Source organism: Erinaceus europaeus, chromosome 2 (assembly GCF_950295315.1).
Source record: "Erinaceus europaeus chromosome 2, mEriEur2.1, whole genome shotgun sequence".
Lineage (NCBI taxonomy): Eukaryota > Metazoa > Chordata > Mammalia > Eulipotyphla > Erinaceidae > Erinaceus > Erinaceus europaeus.
In genome coordinates, this window is record NC_080163.1 from 3,438,928 (window position 1) to 3,462,509 (window position 23,582).

General features: G+C 51.8%; 3 protein-coding genes across 6 annotated transcripts in view; 2 read left to right on the top strand and 1 right to left on the bottom strand.

The window, feature by feature from the left end:
* The first annotated feature begins 1,313 nt into the window (after positions 1–1,313).
* PPP1R15A (protein phosphatase 1 regulatory subunit 15A) lies at positions 1,314–6,030 on the top strand. The gene is made up of 3 exons (XM_007535988.3): positions 1,314–1,526; positions 2,514–4,106; positions 5,657–6,030. The coding sequence occupies exons 2-3, from the start codon at positions 2,523–2,525 to the stop codon at positions 5,942–5,944; spliced, it is 1,872 nt and encodes a 623-aa protein (XP_007536050.2). The 5' UTR covers positions 1,314–1,526; positions 2,514–2,522; the 3' UTR covers positions 5,945–6,030.
* A 1,079-nt stretch (positions 6,031–7,109) lies between these two features.
* TULP2 (TUB like protein 2) lies at positions 7,110–20,591 on the bottom strand. 4 transcript variants are annotated; one of them, XM_060174102.1, is made up of 12 exons: positions 20,560–20,591; positions 20,172–20,223; positions 19,639–19,765; positions 18,162–18,299; positions 17,754–17,918; positions 16,224–16,345; positions 14,584–14,892; positions 11,563–11,675; positions 9,480–9,594; positions 9,298–9,396; positions 8,316–8,487; positions 7,110–8,091 (listed from the first exon to the last, which is right to left on the bottom strand). In XM_060174102.1, exons 1-12 carry the CDS (start codon positions 20,589–20,591, stop codon positions 7,958–7,960), a joined length of 1,578 nt encoding a protein of 525 aa, XP_060030085.1. In that variant the 3' UTR covers positions 7,110–7,957. The 4 variants fall into 4 exon arrangements, with proteins under 4 accessions (XP_060030085.1, XP_060030091.1, XP_060030079.1 ...); XM_060174108.1 differs by having other exon boundaries at positions 19,639–19,816; positions 20,560–20,589; XM_060174096.1 differs by lacking the exon at positions 20,560–20,591 and having other exon boundaries at positions 19,639–19,816; positions 20,172–20,289.
* A 1,649-nt stretch (positions 20,592–22,240) lies between these two features.
* Positions 22,241–23,582, top strand: part of NUCB1 (nucleobindin 1) — a 32,740-nt gene continuing 31,398 nt past the window's right edge. The window contains exons 1-2 of the mRNA XM_007535968.3: positions 22,241–22,318; positions 22,721–22,856. Of these exons, the coding sequence (XP_007536030.1) occupies positions 22,734–22,856 (123 nt within the window). The 5' untranslated portion in view covers positions 22,241–22,318; positions 22,721–22,733. The remainder of the gene's footprint in view (positions 22,319–22,720; positions 22,857–23,582) is intronic.

Sequence of the window (23,582 nt, forward strand, 5' to 3'; positions counted from 1 at the left end):
ATTTAAACTTGTTTCTAGAGCACTAAGTGCCAGGAACTAAGAAAGCAGTGGGGCCAGTGCCACCCAGTTAGTTGAGATGCAGGTTACCATGTCATTTTTTTTTCCTCCAGGGTTATCACTGGGGTTCAGTACCTGCACTGTGAATCCACTGCTCCTGGAGGCCATTTCCCCCATTTTGTTGCCCTTGTTAAATGTACACATCATAGCTGTTGTTGGATAGGACAGAGAGAAATCCAGAGAGGAGGGGAAGACAGAGAGGGAGAGAGAAAGACAGACACCTGCAGACCCACTTCATCGCTGGTAAATTGACCCCCCTGCAGGTAGGGAGTCAGAGACTTGAACCGGGATCCTTACACCCGTCCTTGCGATTGGTGCCATGTGCACTTAACCCGCTGCGCTACAGCCCGACCTCCTAGGTGTTTCTCTTTCTCTCTCTGTATATATAGGTATACAGATATATAGACATGGGCCAAGTGGTGGCGTACCTGGTCGAGCACACGCATTACAATACGCAAAAGTTCGCGCCCTTTGTCCCCACCTGCAGGGGGAAATCTTTGCAAGTGGTGAAGTAAGTTAGCAGTTGTCTCTCTCTCTCCCCCTTTTTATCTCCCCCTTAATATCTGGCTGTCTCTATGCAATAAATAAGGATAATAGCGTGGGGTTAGGTAGCATAGTGGTTATGCAAAGAGACTCTCATGCCTGAGGCTTCGAAGTCCCAAGTTCAATCCCCGCACCACCATGAACTAGACCTAAGTAGTGCTCTAGTAAAATAACAATAATAACAAAAGATAATAGTTTTTAAAATATTTATTCCCCTTTGTAGTTATTATTGTTGTCGTCGGATAGGACAGAGAAATGGAGAGAGGAGGGGAAGAGAAAGACACCTGCAGACCTGTTTCACCACTTGTGAAGTGACTCCCCTGCAGGTGGGGAGCCGGGGGCTCGAACCGGGATCCTTCCACCGGTCGTTGCACTTAGCGCCACCTGCGCTTAACCCGCTGCGCCACCGCCCGACTCCCCCAAATAATATTTTTTTTAAAAAAAAAGAACTCTTTAGTCCTCCTACTGGCTGCGACCACCAACTCCCTCTGTTGATTGACAGCGCGCCTGCTGCGGGGCGTGGTCACGGTGGGAATCTCCGGGGAGTGACGTCACTCTGGATTTTCTGCGAGATTTCCCAGCTTCCGCTCCTCTTTCCCACTCACGCGCCGTTTCGCCCCTTCGCCCCGCCTTTTCGCGTGACGTCAGCACGCCCCGGCGTCGCCTTATAAACGCGGCGGGCGGGGCCGTTCACCTGACAGTTCCTCCGCCGCCGCCAGTGTGTTTTCATGTCTGTCTCAGCTCGGTCCCGCGTGCCTTTGTCGCGACAGCGCTAGCAGCCTCCGGTGACGCCGTGAGTCCCCGAGCCCGACGCCCGAGGAGATGACCGCGCCGGCTCCCCGAACCGTCCGGAGCCCAACCCGCGACCGCTTGTGGCAGCCCGAGCCGGCGCTCCTGCCCCCGGGGTGACGCACAGCCTAGAGCCGGTGAGCGGAGGCCCGGGCTGGGGGGGCGGGGGGGACAGGGGTCAGAGCAAGGGCCACACTCCTTCCGGGTCAGGAATTGGTGGGGGTGGGGGGAGCTCGGCTCTGATGGGTCCTGAAATGTCGGCAACGGGGCCGAGGCTTTGGGAGGAGGAGGGGAGGCATCTGCAAAAGCAGAGTCTGGAGGGACATCTGGACGTTGTCCTGCAGGGAAACAAGCAGAGAAGAGCCGGTGACCTCGGGCCTTGGGCTCTTGGGTCCGAGGAAGGAGAGAAATAGGGGCCCCCGGGTCTTGCAGGGCAGGACCGACCGATCGCTGCACGGGGCTCAGTGTCCCCGGGGCCCCAGGAGCACCGGTGTGGAGCTCGACGCCGCCCATGCCAGAGCTGAGCAGTGCTCCAGCCCCTCTCGCAGAGAAGAGAAAAGAAAAAAGAAAAGAAAAGAAAAATCAGGGAGTCTGGCGGTAGCGCAGCGGGTTAAGTGCAGGTGGTGCAAAGCACAAGGACCGGCGTCAGGATCCCGGTTCGAGCCCCCGACTCCCCACCTGCAGGGGCGTCGATTCAAAGGCGGTGAAGCAGGTCTGCAGGTGTCTGTCTGTCTCTCCCCCTCTCTGTCTCCCCTCCTCTCTCCATTTCTCTCTGTCCTATCCGACAATGACGACACCAGTAACAACAATAATAATAACTACAACAATAAAACAACAAGGGCAACAAAAAGGAATAAAGAAAGAAATATTTTTTTAAAAATCTTTTTAAAAAGAAGATGGACAATCTAGAGAAAGAGAGGGGCTCAGAGGGACCGAGATGGGCGTGGCCGGGAACCAGTAGGAATGTGGAACCTCCAGTCTCAGCATGAGACTCAGTGTTACTCACAGCGTTACTCACAATGTTACTATTTCCGCGGCTGTGACTCACCGTCAGCCCCTGGTGCCCTGGCCCCTAATTGGCTTCTCACGTTTATTTTCCTATTTTCTCTTTCTCTCCCGCCCAGCTCAGAGAGATGGCCCCCGGCCAGGCATCCCAGCACTCCCCTCTCTGGAGGGACGTGCACTCCTTCTTCCTCCTGCACCCACTGATGGGCCTTCTGAGCCGGACCTGGAGCCGCCTGAGGGGGCCGGACGCCGGACCTGGAGCAGGTGGAGGAGCGGCTGCGGCTTCGCTGGCCGGCCACCATGCCCCCTGGGGCAGGCACCTTGCAGGGGAGACAGGAGACAGAGAGACAACTCTTAAGGATGAAGGAATATTCTGGGGGACCCACCTTGACCTCCAAGCCAACAGTTCTCTTGAAGTTTGGAGAGTCTCTGATGATGATGATGACGACGGTGACAGCAGCTGGAATAACTGTGGTGGGGAGGCAGAAGCCAGGGGCTCCAGAGAGCAGGGAAGTGGCTTTCTGGGGGGCCAACCTGCTCCCCTGTCTCCCAGCCCTCTGAGAAGAACCTTCTATGAAGGACCCGGGGAGGAGACGTCTGCGGGAGGAATGGCTGAAGATAAAGAAGCGATCTTGCAGGACGCTGTCCCCAGGGGACAGGAAGAGGAGGAAGGCAGGAAAGCTGTGACAGAAGAAGCCAGCACGACACCAGCTTGTCCCTTCACTCCAGGATCCCAGCCCAGAGCTCGGGTGTCTGACCCGGTGGAGGGTGAGGATGGAGCCACGGAGGAAGAAAGTAGAAGGAAGCGTCCAGAAGGCACGGAAGGGACTGCCACTCTCCCTGCATCTCCAGGCTGCCACCCTGGGGCCGGGAAGTGTTGTTCGGGAAACATGTCCAGCAGGGAGAATAACAGAAACACCCAGAAAGGAGAAGCTGACCCAGAGCCACACTCGGCATTCTCCCTGAGCCGGCATCTTCCATCCGGGGAGAGCACAGTGGCCGAGGGAGCCGGAGAAGAGGCAGGCTGCCTGTGCCAGCCAGGCGAGCACATGGAGGAGTCCGAGGACAGTGACTGGGGAGCAGCTGAGGAGGAGGAGGAGGAGGCTGAGGGCCTCTCTCCTATCCCCCCCAAGACTTTCATGAGGGGCTGGGCGTACCAGCCGGGAGAGGACGCAGAAGCCACAGAAGAGGAGGAAGACGGTGACTGGGAAGCAGCTGAGGAACCTTCTTTGGTTCCCAAGACAAGTGCTTTCCTGCAGGCCTGGGTGTACCGGCCGGGCGAGGACACGGAGGAGGAGGAGGAGGAGGAGGAGGAGAGTGACTGGGGAGCATCTGAAGGAGAGGGAGAAGCTGAGGGGCTCTCTTCTGCCTTCTTGAGGGCCTGGGTGTACCGGCCCAGGGACGACATGGAGGAGGACAGTGAAGACGAAGATCACGGTCACTCAGCAGCCGCCACCTCTGGGGCAAGGACCACCCTCCAGACCCAGAGCGCCCCACTCAGAGGCTGGACGGCGGGTGGACGTGGAGCTGAGTTCGAGGGGAGGGAAGCGGCTGAGCGCCGCCCCTTCCGAGTGGCCATCTACTTACCAGGCGAGAGGCCACCACCCTCCTGCTCTCCTCCCCGGCTGCCCCACCGGCTACAGCGCCGCCTCAAGAGTGCAGAACCCCCCAGCCAGCTTCCAGATCCTGGGACTCCACCCCAGGGCAGAAAGGTAGGTGCTGAGGGCCGACGCGTTATTTTGTGGAGGGAGACTGGAGTGTGCTTTGCTCTGCCGGCATAAGCAGCCCCCTGGGGCTCCGAGATCTCTGATGGTTTATTTTATTTATTTATTTAAATTTATTTTATTTATTCCCTTTTGTTGCCCTTGTTGTTTTATTGTTGTAGTTATTATTGTTGTTGTCGTTGTTGGATAGGACAGAGAGAAATGGAGAGAGGAGGGGAAGACAGAGAGGAGGAGAGAAAGACAGACACCTGCAGACCTGCTTCACCGCCTGTGAGGCGACTCCCCTGCAGGTGGGGAGCCGGGGTTCAAACCAGGATCCTTATGCCGGTCCTTGTGCTTTGCGCCACCTGCGCTTAACCCGCTGCGCTACAGCCCGACTCCCTTTTTTTTTTTTAAGATATTATTTATTTATGAGAAATATAGGAGGAAAGAGAAAGAACCAGACGTCACTCTGGCACATGTGCTGTCGGGGATTGAACTCGGGACCTCATGCCTGAGAGTCTAAAGCTTTATCACTGCGCCACCTGCTGGACCACAGTTTATCTTTTCCGTTTTTTCTTTATTTTATTTTATTTATTTTTTACCAGAGCACTGCTCAGCTCTGGCTTATGGTAGTGCAGGGGATTGAACCTGGGACTTTAGAGCCTCAGGCATGAGAGTGTCTTTGCATAACCATTATGCTATCTACCCCTGCCCGGTTTATCTTTTCAAAGAGAGGCAGAGAGGGAAAAGGAAGCTTCGGTGCGGTGGGGGCCGGGCTCGAACCTGGGTGGTGCACTAAGTGAGCTGTTTTCCCGGGCCCTGAGAGCTCTGGTCTTTGAGAGGGAGGGGCGGGGGACTGGGAGCCGAAGCCTGCCCCCCCCCAGGTTGCACAGGGTTGCGGGTGAGCTCCATGGGGAGGGCTGTGCTCACTGCAGTGCAATCCTCTGCAAGAGGCCCCAGTGGACAGAGGCAGCAGTCTGGCTCTTGTGAGGCCCAGGAAACCGCCAGGGCTCTGGGTGAGTCGGGGGAATCAGGCAGCACGTGAGGGATCAGCTGAGTGCCTGTCAGATGACAGCAGGATTGGCAACATTTTATTATTTGCTTATGATAGAGAGAACCCCATAGCATCTCTCTGGCACATCTGATGCCGGGAATCAGGCTTGGAACCTCATATCATAGACCAGCCACTCTAGTCACTACACTACCTCCCAGCCCAGTGCAAAAAAAAAAAAAAAAAAGTTTTTATGTGACAGTCTTGCTCCTGGTTTATTTCCGAATGTGCTTGTGGCTTAGGGGCCTGGCGCACTCCTGATTCCACTGTCCCCAGGCTGACTTTCGTTCATTTCAGAACTGGAGAGGGACACCACAGCACTGTTCCCCATGCATAGAGCCCCCAACCCCCATAGAGCCCCCAACCCCCAGCTGTCGGTGGCTCCCATGTGACGCTGAGGCTTGAGGCTTGAACCCAGGGCCTTGCACATAGTGAGACGTGCGCTAGTGGGTGAGCTGTCTGCCAGCCCTGTAACTGGTTTCCCTCTGGTTTTGCCCGTCTCCAGGTGCGCTTCTCTGAAGAGGTCTCCGTGCACATCCTGGCTGTGTGGGCCGGCCCAGCCCAGGCTGCCCGCCGGGGGCCCTGGGAGCAGATGGCCCGGGATCGCAGCCGCTTTGCCCGCCGTATCGCCCAGGCCCAGGAGGAGCTGGGCCCCTGCCTCACCCCTGAGGCCAGAGCCCGCGCCTGGGCCCGCCTCACCAACCTACCTGCGGCTCAGACCTTGCCCTCCGTCCAGGCCACAGCCTCTCCCTCCTCATCCCCCTGCGTGGACCTCAGTGGGAGGCGTGGTTAGGATCAAGTGTCTTCCTGTTTTATTTATTGATTTATTTAAGTGTTGTTTCTATGAGGAAATAAAATAAAGCCTTTCGGTTTGTAGTGAGCCGTGTCCCTGGGCGTAACTGTGCTGAGGGGATCAACATCCTGGGGGTCCCCCTGCTGTGCTAGGGAGCAGAAGTCAGAGCCTCCCCAGCTGGGGGAGCTGCGGCCACCCATCGCCCCTCTGCACCTCCTCCTGTGAAGCCTTTTTGATGTACTTCTTTGGCCTCGGCCTAAACTGTGTTCAACTCAGGATACTTCTATTCCCCAAAGGGACTGACTGGTGAATTCCAGGCTCTCAGTTATATTATAAGGCCCTTGCCAACAGATTTGATGTTTTTTTGTTTGTTTGTTTTTTTAATCTGTAAGAGGGGACTAACATGCACACACTTCATGAAATTGGGATTGGAAGGTCTTACAGGAGCACACATCTAAAACAATGCTTGAGGGCTAGGGAGATAGCACAAACGATGTGCAAAAACACTGTCATGCCGGAGACTTCACAAGGGACCAGGTTCTGTCCCTAGCACTACCATAAATGAGAGCTGAGCAGTGATCCGGCCTCTCTATATCTGATCTCTCTCATTAACTTAATAAATAAAATGTTTAAAAAATAAAAAGGCCCGGAGTCGGTCGGTAGCACAGCGGGTTAAGCACACATGCCACAAAGTGCAAGGACGGGTGTAAGGATCCTGGTTCAAGCCCCCGGCTCCCCCCCCCCCCTGCAGGGGAGTCACTTCACAGGTGGTGAAGCAGGTCTGCAGGTGTCTGTCTTTCTCTCCCCCTCTCTGTCTTCCCCTCCTCTCTCCATTTCTCTCTGTCCTATCCAACAACAACAACAAATAATAACTACAACAATAAAACAAGGACCACAAAAGGTAAAATAAGTAAATAAATAATTTTTTTAATATGCCAGGCAGGGGCAGATAGCATAATGGTTATGCAAACAGACTGTCATGCCTGAGGTTCCAAGGTCCCAGGTTCAATCCTGCGTACCACCATAAGCCAGAACTGATCAGTGTTCTGGGAAGGAGGGGGAAAAAATGCCTGAGGCTGGAGAGAGAGTGTAAGGGTTGTGCAAAAATAAATTTTAATAGTAATTTTTTAAATATATTTTAATGATAGAGATGCAGAGAGGAAGACACAGAAGGACCACAGCCCTGCTCAGGTCTGGTTTATGGTGGTGCTGAGGATTGAACCTGGGACCTCAGAGTCTCAGGCAAGAAAATCTTTTGCAGAACCACTATGCTGTCTCCTCAGCCCAAAATGAATTTATAAGTCAGATATAACCAGAGTAACACTCTGGCACATGCAATGTCAAAAATCCAACTCAGGACTTCATGCTCGCAAGTCCAGTGCTCTAGCCACTGTACAACCTCCTAGGCGGGAGGTCTCAGTCTTTAATAAACAAACAGGGAGGGGCTGGGCGGTGGCGCAGCGGGTTAAGCGCACGTGGCACAAAGCACAAGGACCAGAGTAAGGATCCCGGTTCGAGCCCCCGGCTCCCCACCTGCAGGGGAGTCGCCTCACAGGCACAGGCGGTGAAGCAGGTCTGCAGGTGTCTGTCTGTCTCTCCCCCTCTGTCTTCCCCTCCTCTCTCCATTTCTCTGTCTTATGCAACAATGATGTCAGCAATAACGATAAACAACAAGGGCAACAAAAGTGAAAAAAATAGCCTCCAGAAGTAGTGGATTTGTAGTGCAGGCACCGAGCCCCAGCGATAACCCTGGAGGCAAAATAAATTAAATAAATAAAGGAGGAAAAAAAAAAAAAACCCAAGTTCTTCCCATGATGGACGGTGAGACTCTGAAGAGCAAATGAACATCCTATTCCCTAGAGCGCAGGGCTGACTCCATCCACCCCCCCCACCCCACCTCTCCCACACACAGACACTTGGTCATTAGTAAGATGGTGCGAAAGAAGCCATACCTGGCCCTTTGTCCCCAATGAGGAGGCTCAGAAGCTGATGACAGTATTACTTTTCATTGCATTACTCACATGCCAACTTCCCATCAAAACTGGACAAGCAGATAGCAAAGGCCTGGAGAGGGCAAAGCGGGTAGCTGAAGTCCATGGTGAACGTGTCTGGGGCCACGCGGCCGAACTGGAGCACCAGGCAGTCCGCTGAAGAGGAAATCAGGATCTCCTTTCCCGAACTTTACAAGGAGGCGCCCTCCCCATCCCCAGTTCACCGCCTAAACTCACGGGAGAACTACATTTCCCGAAAGGCTTTGCAACAGCACAGTGTTGAACCTGCCCAGGAAAAGGCTCAAGGGCTTGTGGGAAATGTAGTCCTCATCCACTCCTACGCCCTCTTAGCCCCGGTAAAGGGATGCCTCAGAGCTCACAGTCGTTAGGTTGCACGATCTGAAAGTTCTTGACCGAGGCTCGAGTGACCCGACCATGAAAATTGAGCACATAGGCGCCGCTCTCGTCGCTCCAAGACGGGGTTTTGTTTTGCAGCAGGACCAGCCCCTGGCGGGCCCCCCTTTGAAGACGATTCAGTAAAGACTCCTGTTCCTGGAAGTAATAAGAATGAGGGGCATGGGGGCCCCCGGCGGTAGCGCAGCGGGCTAAGCGCAGGTGGCGCAAAGCACAAGGACCGGCATAAGGATCCGGGTTCGAACCCCGGCTCCCCACCTGCAGGGGAGTCGCTTCACAGGCGGTGAAGCAGGTCTGCAGGGGTCTGTCTTTCTCTCCTCCTCTCTGTCTTCCCCTCCTCTCTCCATTTCTCTCTGTCCTATCCAACAACAACGACAATAATAACCGCAACAACAATAAAAAAACAAGGGCAACAAAAGGAAAAATAAATAATAATAAAAATTAAAAGAATGAGGGGCATGACTAACCTCACACCGGCTGGATTTCCCCTTCTGCACTCAGAATGGTTTGTCTCTTAGCTCTCCTCTGACACAAATATGTCTAAATCCTCCTGACGGTGGCCCACTAAATAAAGTGTTGGACTCCCAAGCATGAGGTCCTGGGTTCCATCCCCAGCATCATGTGTCCCAGAGTATCGCTCTGGTTCTCCCTCCCCCCCCACCCCCGCCAATAAATAAATATGTCCAAGGAGGAGGAGATGGTAATAATAGTTATGCGAAAAAAACTTTAAGGCCTAACCATAAGCCAGAGTTGAGCAGTATTTTGGTGCTTGTGTCTTTCTCTGTATGTCTCTCCTTAAAGTAAAAATATTAAAATAATAAGTCTTTTTTTTTTTTTTAATTCTCCTAGCCAGGCCATATGTGACCTGTTACTTCCTGTTTTTCCCTTGGGAGGGCCTTTTCCCTGGCCTTTTCTCTCCCTACCCCATTGATCCCATATCAGACTCACATTTTGTGGCTGGACACTGATTCTCCGGTTCTGGGCATCAATTTCCGGAACAATCACAGTCATTTTCCGGGGTCCTCGGAATCCCAAGACATTGGTCTCCTGAGGAGCAGTATGCGCTCGTTGGCCTCACGCCTCTCCCCCCACTATCCCACTTCATGCCCTGTGGTCTCTGGGTCACTCACGTAACACACCGCTCCCAGCTCTTCTCTGATCTGAGCTGCTTCTGAGATTAAATTCCTCCTCTCTGGATTCACTCCATTGTTGAAGATGGTGAACTTGGTGCCCAAGACATTGGATCTGCTCCAGGAAGGGAGTGGCCAGAATGCCATTGTTATTGCTGTACATTTAGTGCTTTCCTGTGTCACCTTACCAGTGCTTCCTTTCAATTCTCTACAGGTCAAGAGGTGGTAGGCACATTAGCTAAAGCACTGGACTTGCAAGTATGAGATCCTGAGTGCCATCCATGGCAGCACATATGCCAGGGTGATTCTCTGATTCTGTTTCTTATCATTAATAAGTAACTTTAACAACAACAACAAAAATTCTCGGGAGCTGGGCGGTAGCGCAGCGGGTTAAGCACACGTGGTGCGAAGCACAAGGACCAGCAGAAGGATCCCGGTTCAAGCCCCCGGCTCCCCACCTGCAGGGGAGTCGCTTCACAGGCGGTGAAGCAGGTCTGCAGGTGTCCGTCTTTCTCTCCCCCTCTCTGTCTTCCCCTCCTCTCTCCATTTATCTCTGTCCTATCCAACAACAATGACATCAGTAACAACAATAATAATAACTAAAACAACAAGGGCAACAAAAGAGCAAATAAATTTTAAAATTCTCTATAGAATATTCTGGTTCCTTATCTACTGTTCTTTTTTGCCTCCAGAGTTATGGAGCTTGGTGCCAACACTACGAATCCACTGCTCCTGGAAGTCATTTTTCATTTTTACTGGATAGGACAGAGAGAAATTGAGAGAGGAGTAGGAGATAGATAAGGTACCTGCAGACCTGCTTCACCACTTGGGAGGCAATGCTGCAGCAGGCGGGGAGCTGGGGGCTCCAAGCAGGATCCTTGTGCAGCTCCTTGCGCTTCATACTATGTGCGCTTGACCCCGTGTGCTACCACCCAGCCCCCAGCCCCTTCTTTCTTTAACCATGATTTTAAGCTTCCTGTCTTGCTCCTTTACAAGCATTCATCACAGTAGGGCATAGAAACTCACACATTCTTGCCTTCTTTTCCCACAGACATGTAGAAGCCCCAGCCCCTTGCCTCTCAAGAAGTCAAATGTCTTAAATACCAGCCCCTGCTCCAAAGCCTTCAGCTGTGCTAAGCCCAACCACACTGACAAACTTGGGTAGATGTCACAGTGAACAAAGCATTGTGTTCACAAGCATGAGGTTCTGAGTTCAACCCCTGGCATCACATGCATTAGAATAATGCTCCAGTTCTCTCTCCCTTGTAAATAAGTAAATATATTTTTTTAAAAAAAAATTGCTTTCAGGGAAGCAACATAATGGTTAACATAATGGTTCTGCAGAGAGACTCGAGGCTCCAAAGTCCCAGGTTCAATCCCCCACACCACCATAAGCCAGAGTTGAGCAGTGCTCTGGGAAAAAAAAATAAACAGCAGCATTTTAAAAAATGCATTAAAAATGTTGGTAGACAACACTGTGTGGGGCTGAGGTATACGGTATATTGATACAACATTTTGTACACAGTACTAGGATTAGCAGTGTAACTCACATCACACAGTTATCATTAAAACAAACTACAAAACCAATCAGTCCTAAGAGAAAAAGTTCCCCCAGGAAGTGGTGCCATGGATAAAGCACTGGACTCTCGTGTGAGGTCCTGAGTTTGATCCCTAGCAGCACATGTACCAGAGTGATGTCCAGTTCTTTCTTTCTCTCTCTCTCTCTCTCTTCCTATCTTCTTCATGAGTAATTTCTAAAAAAAAAAAATCTTTAATTGAAAAAGAATAAAAAAAGTGGTCCGGGTGGTGGCGCAGTGGATAAAGCATTGGACTCTAAAGCACGAGGTCCTGAGTTCAATCTCCGGCAGCACATGTACCAGAGCGATGTCTGGTTCTTTCTCTCTCTCCTACCTTTCTCATAAAATCTTAGAAAGAAAGAAAGAGAGAGAGAAAGAAGAAAAGGCTCCCCTAGTAGGTGGAGCTTGTACTTCTTGGCCTGCTGGGAAACTCCCCAATCCTCCCCCCCACACGCACACGCACACACACACACACACACACACACACACACACGGGCTCTGCCCACCTGACTTTGCCCACAAAGTTTTCTCCATCCCTAGACAGGTCTGTGGGATCCAAGGAGATGAGGTAATTAGAAGTTTTGCTCTTTTTTCTCTTCCGCCCAGCCAGAAGGAAGTGCTGCGGGTGGAGGAATAGTGCTGTGAGGATCCATTTCCAGTATCTGACTGGGTAGGACTAGGACTCCCAAAAATAAAGAGAGGTCAGGGAGGTAGAGTGCAGGACTGGAATGCCAGAGGCCTCGGCTTTGAGTCCAGGTAATGCATATAGCAGAGAGGCGCACTGACCTCTCATAAAATTAATATATGTAGGCTGGGTGGGGGCACATGAGTAGGGAATCAGGGTTGCAGGTCTTTCTCTCCCCACTATGAGTTTCTGTCTCTTTCCAAAATAAATAAATAAATGAAATGAATATATAAACTTTGTTGGGGGTTTTCTGTTTATTTTTAATATTTGTATTTATTTATTCCCTTTTTGCTGTCCTTGTTGTTTTATTGTTATAGTTATTATTGTTGTCTGTCTTCATTGTTGGATAGGACAGAGAGAAATGGAGAGAGGAGGGGACGACAGAGAGGGGGAGAGAAAGTCAGACACCTGCAGACCTGCTTCACCGCCTGTGAAGCGACTCCTCTACAGGTGGGGAACAGAGGGTTGGAACCGGGATCCTTAGGCCGGTCCTTGCTCTTTGTGTCACGTGCACTTAGCTCCCTGTTTTGTTTTTAAAACATAAGGAAGTGGCACAGTGGATGAAGTGTTGGTCTCTCAATCCTGAGTTCAATCCCTGGCAGCACATGTACCAGAGTGATGTCTGGCTCTTTCTTTCTCTCTTCTTATGCCTCTCATCAATCAATCAATAAAATAGTAAAAAAAAAAAAAAAAAACTAAGGAAGGAGTTGGGCGGTAGCGCAGCGGGTTAAGCACATGTGGCACAATGAGCAACGATGGGCGTAAGGATCCCGGTTCAAGCCCCCAGCTCCCCACTTGCAGGGGAGTCCTTCATGGGCGGTAAAGCAGGTCTGCAGGTATCTTTCCCTCTCCTTCTCTGTCTTCCCTTCTCTCCCCATTTCTCTCTGTCCTATCCAACAACGACATCAATAACTAACAATAATAACTACGACAATAAAACAAGGGCAACAAAAGGGAATAAATATTTTTAAAGTTAAAAAAAAACATAAGGAAACACCAGTTAGCGGTCCAGTTAGTGGTGCACCTGATTAAGCTCACGTATTACCATGCAGAAGGACCCAGGTTCAGTCCTCTAGTCCCCACCTTGCAGGGGGGAAGCTTCACGAGTGGTGAAGCAGGGCTGCAGGTGTCTCTCTCTCTCTACTTCCCCTCTCCTCTCAATTTCACTGTGTCCTATCACATAAAATAAAGTTAAAAAAAAAAAAAGAAACACGTGGTTCTCACCGAAGGGAGTCACCAGTGGGGTGCTAAAGAGGAGCTTAGCATTTTAACTTCTCCTCATAGAAAGAAAGGGGCTGGGAGGCGGCGGTAGCGCAGCGGGTTAAGCGCACGTGGCACAAAGCTCAAGGACCGGCGTAAGGATCCCGGTTTGAGCCCTTTGCTCCCACCTGCAGGGGAGTCGCTTCACAGGCGGTGAAGCAGGTCTGCAGGTGTCTGTCTTTCTCTCCCCCTCTGTCTTCCCCTCCTCTCTCCATTTCTCTCTGTCCTATCCAACAACGACATCAATAACAACAAAAACAATAATTACAACAATAAAAACAAGGGTAAAGGGGAATAAATAAGTTTTAAAACATAAATAATTATTTTAAAAAAGAAAGGGGCTACTGGGTCTGGGATCAAGACTGGACCCAGACAGGGACCTAAGCTGGACTTTAGGGCAATCTCACTTGATGTACTGAGGCAGGACTTTGATAAGTGTTTCATCCCTGAAGAGCAAGAATGGCTTATGAACAGGGGAAAGTCTCTGGCATAGCCAGCCAGGACCACACCGAGGAGGGTGCAGGAGGGGGCGTGGCTTGACGCCCAAAACTAAACCACGAGGGCGGGGCCTGATGGGGGCGGGGCTTGGGTTGCTATGGAGCTGCAAAGATCTCCAGAGGGAAGGGGTTAGGGAGAAGAGGGGTTCCCATCTTTAGAAAGGACTTGCTTCTGGAGTGGATTGGGTCTATGCCACTGGCTTCTGTAAGAAAAGGAGTTTAGGGGCAGGGACTCTCATGCATGAGGCTCCAAAGTTCTGGGTTCAGGCCCTCGCACCACCATAAGTCAGAGCTAAGTAGTGCTCTGATAAAAAAAAAAAAAAATTAAAAAGGTAGAAAAGTGTGCGGGGTAGATAGCATAATGGTTATGCAAAGAGACTTTCATGCCTGAGGATCCAAACTCCCAGATGCAACCCCCCGCGCCACCGTAAACCAGAGTTGATCGGTTCTCTGATAAAAAAAAAAAAAAAAAATCCCGGTTCGATCCCCCGGCTCCCCACCTGCAGGGGAGTCGCCTCACAGGCGGTGAAGCAGGTCTGCAGGTGTCTGTCTGTCTCTTCCCCTCTCTGTCTTCCCCTCCTCTCTCCATTTCCGTCTGTTCTCTCTAACATCATCATCAACAGCAACAATAATAACTCCAATAAAAAAAAAACAAGGGCAATAACAGGGAATAAATAAATAAGTTAGAAAAGAGAAGGAGCCGGGCCGGGTGGTCGCGCACCTGGTTGAGTGCACATGTTACAGTGAGCAAGGACCCGGGTTCGATCCCGCAGTCCCCAACTGTAGGGGGAAAAGTTTTTTTGAGTGGTGAAGCAGGGTTGCAGGTGTCTCTCTCCCTCTCTGTCACCCCCTCCCCCTCTCGATTTCTGTCCCTAGCCAGTAAATAAAGATGATTTAAAACATTCACAAGATAAAAGGGAAGGAGGCTGGTTCTCTGCGGCACAGGGCTTGGCGTTGGAAAAGACAGGTCCAGGCTCAGTAAGGAGCAAGGACAGGACTCAGGCGGGACCTTCCATCTCTCACGGCACAGGGGCGGGACGGGACGCCTGCCACAGGGGCGCACGCCACAGGCTGCCACGTCACACCTTGCGGCCTTCGGCGGCCTCCAGGTAGAGGTAGTAGAAGGGGAACATGCCCTTGTCCACGCCGCGCTTGTTGCGGTTGATGAGGCACTGCACCATGCAGCCCTGCTGCGCCGGCCGCAGCACGTAGGCCTCCATGTCCTCGCCCAGCCGCGGGGCCGGGCTGCGCACCGGCAAGGACGGAGGGCTCCCCGCCTCGCTCCCGCTCGAGTTGCCCTGGCCGGCCTGGGCCACCTCTTCGTCTGACGCCCTGAGTGTGTGGGTCCCGGGGAACTCCAGCTCCGGCGGCGTCTTCTCTTCCGTGTCTTGGCTCTAAGGACAAATTGGGTTTTGATGCCGCCCGGCCTTGTAAACTACTGCTGGGTCAGCGTCACTCGGGGTCCCGCCCCCTCCAGGCCAGGCTTTCCATCTATTGGCCCAACGTCTCGCCCGGGCCTCGTGATTGGCCTGCACCTTGCGTCTGGAGCCACGCCCACTCATCCAGGGGTGGGTACCAACCAGCCCATTCATTCAGTCTCCAAAACCTAACGTGGCAAATAGGTCGCCCCGTATTTGTTTGTTTGTTTGTTTGTTTGTTTATGTGTTCTTTATTTCTCGGTCCTCACCAGGGCTTCACCGCTGCAGGTCAGCTTTTTCAGGTTGAAAGAGACATAGGGGAAGCACCCACAAGCACCAACTCTTCCTTCAGTATGGTGGGGATCCGGGTTCGAACCCAGCTAGCGTACACGGCAAAGCAAATATCATATCCAAGTGAGCTATCCTGACGTCGTGCTTTTATTAAAACCAGAATAGGGCCATACTGGGAGAAGCTTCAGCGCTGTGGTCTCCTTCCTGCCTCTTGCTCTCGCTCTGCCTCTAGCTTTAAAAATTAATTAGTTAATTAATTAAAAATTAACACCTGGGGGCATGTTACATTGCACAAGGACCCGGGTTCTAGCCCCCGGTTCCCACCTGCAAGGAAAAAGCTTTGTGAGTGGCGAAGCAGTGCTGTATGTATCTTTCTGTCTCTCTGCCTCTCTATTAACCCCCTTCTCTCTCGATTTCTGGCTGTCTCTATCCACTACATGAATAAAGATTAAAAAATAATAACAGAATTAACGACCCTGAAAGTGGTACAGTGGATAGAGTTGGACTCGCAAGCATAAGTTCCTGGGAGTTTGAACCCCGGGCATCTCATGTGTCAGAGTGATGCTCTGATTTTCTCTCTAAAGAAATAAATAAATAGGACTGGGGAGATACCATAGTGATTATGCAAAAATATTTTTATGCCTGAGACAGCAAAGTCCCAGATTTAATCCCAAGCAGCACCATAAGCCAGGTCAGTGCACTGGAAAAGTCATAAATTATTATGATCAAACAAATATTAGAAACAAAAGAATGAGTGCCACACAACTGGTCCTTTCCCATGACTACTGCCTCAACCTATTCAAAGTTTGCTGTCTTTCGGTGGGCTGGATTTTAATGTCTTTGCCCACAATTCAAATCTTCTAGACTGACTTTGCAAATGACACACGCAACAGGGCTCACCCCTTAGTAACAAGGACCTCTGCTTGGGGTGCAGAATTTTAGCACCACCCACTAAAGGCCAAGGATATGAGACCTTCCTCTTTGCTAATACTCAGATTAGCTGAACCATCTCCCACCTTATTGGAAGCCAAGTTTCCAGGTCCTCCATCACCATTCACTCCAGGCTTTGGTTCTGGACTGAGCTCCTCATCGCCACCTCTGATATCCTGGGGTCCGTGCTCATCCTCTGAACTAGAACCTACGGAGTAGGAGAACTAGGAGACTGAACTCAAAGACACCTGGATCCCAGGAGTGGAACAAGGTCCCTAGTACTATCTGGTACACAGACGCCTATTTGGCTCGTCTGCCAGAAGCTCTCTCTTCTCCATGTGCACAGGAAATGGGAGTAGGGGCGTGGGGTGGGGTGAGGTAGTTCCTACGGTGACTGAGAGTCTGTGACCGCTCAGGGTTCAAGAACAGAGAGCAGCTAGTGGCCTCTCTTGTCTACTTATTTGTTTAAGAACACTGACTATCTCTGGCCTATGTTGATTGAACCTGGGACTTCAGAACCTCAGGTATGAGACAGAATGGGTAAATCTAAAGAAGAGGGGTGCCGGGTGCTGAGACACCCACCCGGCTGTGAGCACATGTTACCATGATGATCTTGAGTTATAACCCCTGTGGCCCCACCTGCAAGGGCAAAGCTTCAGGAGCAGTGAAGCCATGCTATAGGTCTCTCTCTCTCTCTCTCCCCTTTTCCCTCTCACTTCCTCTTTGTCTCTATCCAATAATTAGAGAGAGAAAAGGAAATGTGAGCCAGGATGTGGTACAGTGGGCAAAGTACTGGACTGTCAAGCATGAGTCCACAAGTTCAGTCCTTGGCACTGCATGTGCCAGAGTGGTGCTCTGGTCCTCTCTCATAAAAGAAAAAGAAATTTGTTTGATTTGAATCATGTATGCATGGGGGGGGGGGCAACAGGAGAATTCACCTGTGAAGGAGCATGAGACCAGGGGAAAGAATGCAACTACAGGGAGTCGGGTGGGAGCACAGCAGGTTAAGCCAACATGGCGCAAAGCACAAGGACCGGCCTAAGGATCCTGGTTCACGCCCCAGGCTCCCCACCTGCAGGGGGGTCGCTTCACAGGCGGTGAAGCAGGTCTGCAGGTGTCTGTCTTTCTCTCTCTGTCTCTGTCTTCCCCTCCTCTCTCCATTTCTCTCTGTTCTATCCAACTACAACGACATCAATAACAGCAATAATAACTACAACAATAAAACAAGGGCAACAAAAGGGAAAATAAATATATATATATATATATAAAGAATGCAGCTACCAAAAGCATAGGACTGGCACAGACTTTTTGTCTGTCTGTCTGTCTGTCTCTCTCACACATACACATGAACTTTTCACTATTGGTTGCATATGAAATAAATCTCTAACTACATATAACATACACAGTTTCCTTGAGGAGCATGTTCTTAAATTGTGATGACTGTATGTCTCTGTAAATATATTAGAAGACATGGAATTGAAAATCTCAAGTGGTGAGCTGTCCACTATATGAAATATATCTCAAGGCTGTTACCAAAATAATAATAATAAAAAAAAACACGATTTGCCACATAGACCAGAGGGGGACAAATTCCACCCAACAGTCCCTCAAATTACCGAGTTGATGATGGGCTGACCAACCCTTGCGACGAATTCCCAGACGCTCTTTATAATGAGAGGGAGAGGTTGGAATATCCTCCACAGAGACTTCCTCCAACTCTGAATCAGAACTCTCTGGTAGCCAGGATAGGGATGGGGACTGGAGACGGGAATTCCTAAGAGCTGGGGAAGGAAGGTGCTGGAGATTCAGATTCCTGAGTGTTGAAGTAAGGGGTGGGAGGGACAGCATACCGCCTCCTTGGTGTGAGCGATGAAGCACGTGACCGGTGCGGGGTGGGGGTGGGGGTGGGGGTGGGGAGGTTTAACTACTGGATCCTTTGAAGAGCCAGGACTGAAATTCCAGACTCCTGGATTCTAGTGGGAGTGTTGTTCTAGTGTCAGGGTGGTCCAAAGAATGCAAGTTACCTGATTCTATCCGTGACACCACAGTCCCGCACTCGCCACTGCCATCAATACCGCAGCTCACGGTGCCCAGGGAACTGAGGGGCTGAGAACTCAGATGTGCCTCTGGCACGTTCTCTTGCAGGTAAGGGTTCCTGAGGGCTGGGACAATATTCGGGAAAGTTCATCAGCACCGTCTACAAACTCCAGTCCTTTGCCATAATGAGATATTTTCAGGGACTGGGTGGGGGTACACATTACCATTTGTAAGGACCTGGGTTCAGGCCCCTCCAGTTCCTGCTTGCAGAGGGGAAGCTTCACAAGTGGTGAAGCAGGTCTACTGGCGTCTATCTTTTGCTCTCCCTCTCTATCTCCCCCACCCCTCTGAATGTCTCTCTGTCCTAGCAAATAGAAATAGATGTGTCTTATTTATTTTGCCTCCAGGGTTATCTCTGGGGCTTGATGCCTACACTACGAATCCACTGCTCCTGGAGGCTATTTTTTCCCTTTTGTTGCCTTTGTTGTTTATCACTGTTGTTATTGTTGTTGTTGGATAGCACAGAGAGAAATCGAGAAAGGAGGGGAAGACAGAGAGGGGAGAGAGAAAGATAGACAGCTGCAGACCTGCTCACCCACCGCTTGTGAAACGACCCCCTTGCAGGTGGGAAGCTGGGGGTTCGAACCGGGATCCTTGAGCTTCTCGCCATGTGCGCTTAACCCAGTGTGCTACCACCCGGCTCCCCGTATCTGTCTTTCCAGAGGACTTTCAAGAATCATTCCTCACTGATGACCCACATTCCCTGAGACCCACCAAGAGCCCAAACTCCATGACAAGGTTTAAATAAACACAACACCATCTGGCTTTGTTTTAAGTGATCCCACTAGGGCTTCGGGGTCCTGTCCAGCACCTCATTTCATTCAAAAGCCCCGCCTCTTGATCTTTGTCGTAGCCAATGGCATCGCCCCTCGCTTCCCCAGGCCCTGCCCACTCCACTCTCTGATTGGTTCTAAACTCTCTGGCTCCACCCCTGGGGCTATATATACTCTGGGGCTTTGCCCTCTTGTTGTACTGCTCCTCTCCCCTGTGCTTTGCTGGCGTTATCTGTAAACCCAGGACCTCCTTGGGTCCAGCTCAAAGGTTCTGCCTTGCCCAGTTCTCAGTAAATCTCCACCCTAAGACCCCCCCCCAGGCCCTTCCTTTTTAATTCTTTTTTTTTTATTCAAATTCTTTTAAAAAATATTTTATTCATTTTATTTTTGTGACAGATGCAGAGAGAGAAACACACAGAGAAACACCAGAGCCCTGCTCAGCTCTGGCTTATGGTGGTGCGGGGGAGTGAACCTGGGACTGCGGAGCCTCAGGCATGAAAGTCTGTTTGCATAACCATTGTGCTATTTCCCCCGCCCTTTAATTCTTTTAAGTACCTCCCCCAAGACTTCCCCCCTCCACCACCATCCAGGCTTAAGTGCGTTAGGAACCGAGACTCTAGGAAATCGTTACCACTGTGCCCCACGAGGCGATCCTCCCGCCACCGAAGTCGCCGGGGCCACAGGGAAGCATCAGGATTGGCCTGAACCATGAGGGGCTCTTGGCGCTTCCGCCGCTGCTTCTTCTCAAACAGCCTCCGCTGCAGGAACGGGACCCGGAATCCGACCGGAAGGTCAGGGTGAAGAAGGGCCTTGGACAAGAGGAAGCCTAGAGTCCCTTCTTCCCCTAGATGCCAAGTCTTCACCTGCTCAGCTTCCCCTCAGACCCAGGAAACCTGGTGCCCAGGGCCCTCCTCCCACATGACCCAGGGACCGTGTCTTCCCTGGAACAAGGGAGCCCTTGTTCCTAAGGGACATTTTGGTGTCTCCACCACGGTCTTCTTCTTGGATCCAGAATTCCTGGTTTCTCATTTGCCGGTCACAGCAGTTGAGGCTCCAGGGAAGCCAAGAAGGGCCAGGAGTCCCAGGGAAAGTCCTAGGGCTGGGACCCCAGGGGAGGTATGGCGGAGAGGGACTTGGGCTTGGCAGGGTTGCTGGGCACAGTACCTGCTGTTCCAGCTTCTGCATCCTCATGGAGGCCAGCTCCTCTCCCAGGGCCCTGACAGAGAGATGCATGCTTAAGTGACAGTAAGCCAGGAACCTAGATTTCACAAAAGCTCCCTCCTTCTCCCAGCCTAGCTGAGGATTCTGAGCACTTGTGATGTCACAGAATTAGAAACTTTCCATCTGTTCTGACTCTTCCCCCAGCACTGCCCCTCCCATCAAAGGAGTCCAGGCCTCTAGCATCTCTTCTCTTTCCCTTTGGAAACTCGAAGTCTACCCCCCACTCCCAGCCCTTCCCTACAAAGCTGGTGGTGTTGAGAAAGTGATGACTAGAGTTTGGGCATGACTAGAGTTCCTCATGTATCTTCCCCCCTCCATTTCCCCCACTCACTTTTTACTCCATTGGCCATTCTCCTGAGACATTCTGGAGAAGCAAGAATGAGAAGGAGTCAGGGGCCGGCCAGCTAGCTCAGGGGAGAGTGTTCCTGTTTCGCCATGCACAAGGCCCACGTTCCAGTCTGACCTCAACTCACTGGAGGAAGCTTCGGTGTTGTGGGGTCCCCCCCCCTCTCTTTCTCTCTCTGAAAAAGCTGGATCAGTGAGGCCCAGGCAATGACAATAAATAAATAAATAAATAAATAAATAATAAAGTCAGAATCTAGATCTCACATCCCATAATGGACATTGCTTTCTACCACTGATCTTAAATTTCTATTTATTTATTATTTTTGACCAGAGCACTGCTCGGCTCTGGCTTATGGTGTTGTGAGGGATTGAACCTGGGACTTTGGAGCCTTGGGCATGAGAGTCTCTTTAAGGAACCATTATGCTATCTACTCTTGCCATTTACACTTCTATTTTCTCCTGGATCCAGGGGACTCAAAATACTGGCACCTACTCCTACCAGGGACCCAGCAATCTGGATTGAGTTTTCTCATTATCAGAAGTTCAGTTCAGTTCCCTCTCCTGCCAAATATATCAGGATTCTGGACACCCAAATACTCAACCCTGAAGAACCCTTGCTCTCCTCCCCTTATGCCTGGAGAGGTTTCTACAGTCACGATTAGCACCTCGATGGCCTTTAGTCAATTTCTAAACATTTCTAGTACCCTCTTTGCATTCTGGGAACCAAATCTGTTAGTCTCTATGAAGTAGGGAGGGGAAGAAATAGAGCTAAAAGGAAGGGGGAATTCTGACAGGGACCTGCCTCACCCTTCACAGTCCACGTCCACACAAAACAATGACCCCTGGCCTCTGCAGCAGCAGGGAAGTCCCTTGAGGGGTTCTGAATTGGAAGGGTATGTGGATGTTCCTTAAAGAGACCCAATGATATAGACATCAGTTCTTCTTCTAGCATTTGCCCTTCTTCCGTAGCCACTTAACAGCATCAGGTTGAGCCTGATGTAAAGTTTCGAGACCTCCTTTGAATCTGGAGAGGTGGCAGTCATTGACTATGTGGGTCCTTGCACCTACGCCATGGCCTGAATTGCTGCAGACAGCTGAGGTTGGGCTGTCAGGAAAAAGAGAAGAGACTTGCTCAACAATTTGTTTGGCTTTGTATGTTAACTTTCTTTTCAGCCACCAGGTTCCAGATACCATCAGGATGCCGGCCAGGCTTCCCTGGACTGAAGTCCCCACCAATGAGGCCTGGAGCTCCGCTTCCCCAGAGACCCACCCTACTAGGGAAAGAGAGAGGCAGACTGGGAGTATGGACCGTCCAGTCAACGTCCATGTTCAGCGGGGAAGCAATTCCAGAAGCCAGACCTTCCACCTTCTGCAACCCACAATGACCCTGGGTCCATGCTCCCAGAGGGATGGAGAATGGGAAAGCTATCAGGGGAGGGGGTGGGATATGGAGATTGGGTGGTGGGAATTGTGTGGAGTTGTACCCCTCCTACCCTATGGTTTTGTTCATTTATCCTTTCTTAAATAAAAAATAAATTAAAAAAAAAGAGAGAAGTGACTTTCCAGAAAAAAAATGCCCGGGGGCGGGGCTACAGGCTTGATGGAGAGCCTGCGCCTGTGCGGACCAATCAGGAGGCGGTACGCGTGACCACCGCGTGGGCGCGGTGGGCGTGGCCTGGGGGGAAATCTCTGAGGTCGCGGCCCGGGTCCCAGCCCGGGAAGATCCTGGCTGCGGGGAAGGAAAGGTGGGGGGGCTTGGGGGCGGGAGGGGCTCGTCGACTTGGGGTCCTGGGGAGACGGGCGCCAGACGGCTGCAAAGCCGGGGCCCCGGGGAAGGACGGGCCGAGCGCTAGATCCCGGGCCGAGAGGAGGGCTGGGGGCCTGCCCCTTGGGGTGCGTGCAGGCGGGGTGCGCGTCCAGATTCCTGATTCTAGAAGCTGCTCTGGGGAGCCCCGAGTCCCGGGTGTGAGGGCGGCCAGGCCGAGGCTCCGGGTCTGGGTCCCGGGGGCGGGGTGCTTTGGATCTGGGCTCTTGGAAGTGCGAGGGAGGGAGGGAGGGAGGGAGGCTGCAGCCGTGGGCCCGGACTGGAGGGAGGAGCGCGGGAGGCCGCTGGGGACCGACCCGACCGCGTCTGCTGCCCCCGCCAGCCCGCACGCCGCCATGCCTCCCGCGGGGCTCGGTGCCGCCCTGCTCCTGCTGCCGCCGCTGCTGCTCCGCGCTGCCCTGGCGGTTCCCCTGGAGCGGGGGGAGCCCAAGGAGGCGAACCCCGCCACCGAGAGCCCGGTGAGTGGCCCCACCCGCCCTCCGGGTGGCTGCGGTTCCCCATCGACCCTGGGCGGACAGCCGCCTTAGGGCCCCCACACCACCACCCAGTGCGGCTCCGAGTCCTTTGCGGTACTGGGGCCTCGGCCACGGTGGAAACCCAGGTTGCGGACAGGGTGGGGCAGGGGAGGCCTGGATGGCTCGGACCCTGGGTCTGGTGTGTGAAAGGAGGTCTGCTTTTAAGTTAAAAAAAAAAAAAAAAAAAAGGAGGGAGTCGGGCGTGTTAAGTGCACATGGTGCAAAGCACAAGGATCCCGGTTCGAGCCCCCGGCTGCCCACCTGCAGGGGAGTCGCTTCACCATCGGTGAAACAGGTCTGCAGGTGTCTGTCTTTCTCTCCCCCTCTCTGTCTGCCCCTCCTCTCTCCATTTCTCTCTGTCCTAGCCATCAACGATGACAACAGCAGCAGCAGCAATAATAGCTACAACAATAAAAAACAAGGGCAACAAAAGGGAAAATAGATAAATATAAAACATTTAAATATCTATATATGTGTATATATATATATATATATATATATATATATATATATATATATATATATATATGAAGAAGGAGAATTGCTCGTCGCCCCGCCCCCCTCCAACCTGTTTTCTCCGAAGAGCCTCCTCTTGCTCTCAGAAAGGGAGCTAGGGAAGAAAACTACATTTCCCAGTAGCGCCCTGGGGGGTGCGCTCACCTGCTAGAG

What these genes read in the sequence shown, in the direction of transcription:
- TULP2 (XM_060174096.1), bottom strand. Translation starts at nt 20,240, where the DNA reads ATGCATCTCTCTGTCAGGGCCCTGGGAGAGGAGCTGGCCTCCATGAGG. An exon ending in AGGCCGCCGAAGGCCGCAAG is followed by an intron (nt 11,676 to 14,583) that starts GTGTGACGTGGC and finishes CTCCACCCGCAG; the next exon opens with CACTTCCTTCTGGCTGGGCG. An exon ending in AGCTGGGAGCGGTGTGTTAC is followed by an intron (nt 9,397 to 9,479) that starts GTGAGTGACCCA and finishes ACTGCTCCTCAG; the next exon opens with GAGACCAATGTCTTGGGATT.
- PPP1R15A (XM_007535988.3), top strand. Translation starts at nt 2,523, where the DNA reads ATGGCCCCCGGCCAGGCATCCCAGCACTCCCCTCTCTGGAGGGACGTG. An exon ending in CTCCACCCCAGGGCAGAAAG is followed by an intron (nt 4,107 to 5,656) that starts GTAGGTGCTGAG and finishes GCCCGTCTCCAG; the next exon opens with GTGCGCTTCTCTGAAGAGGT.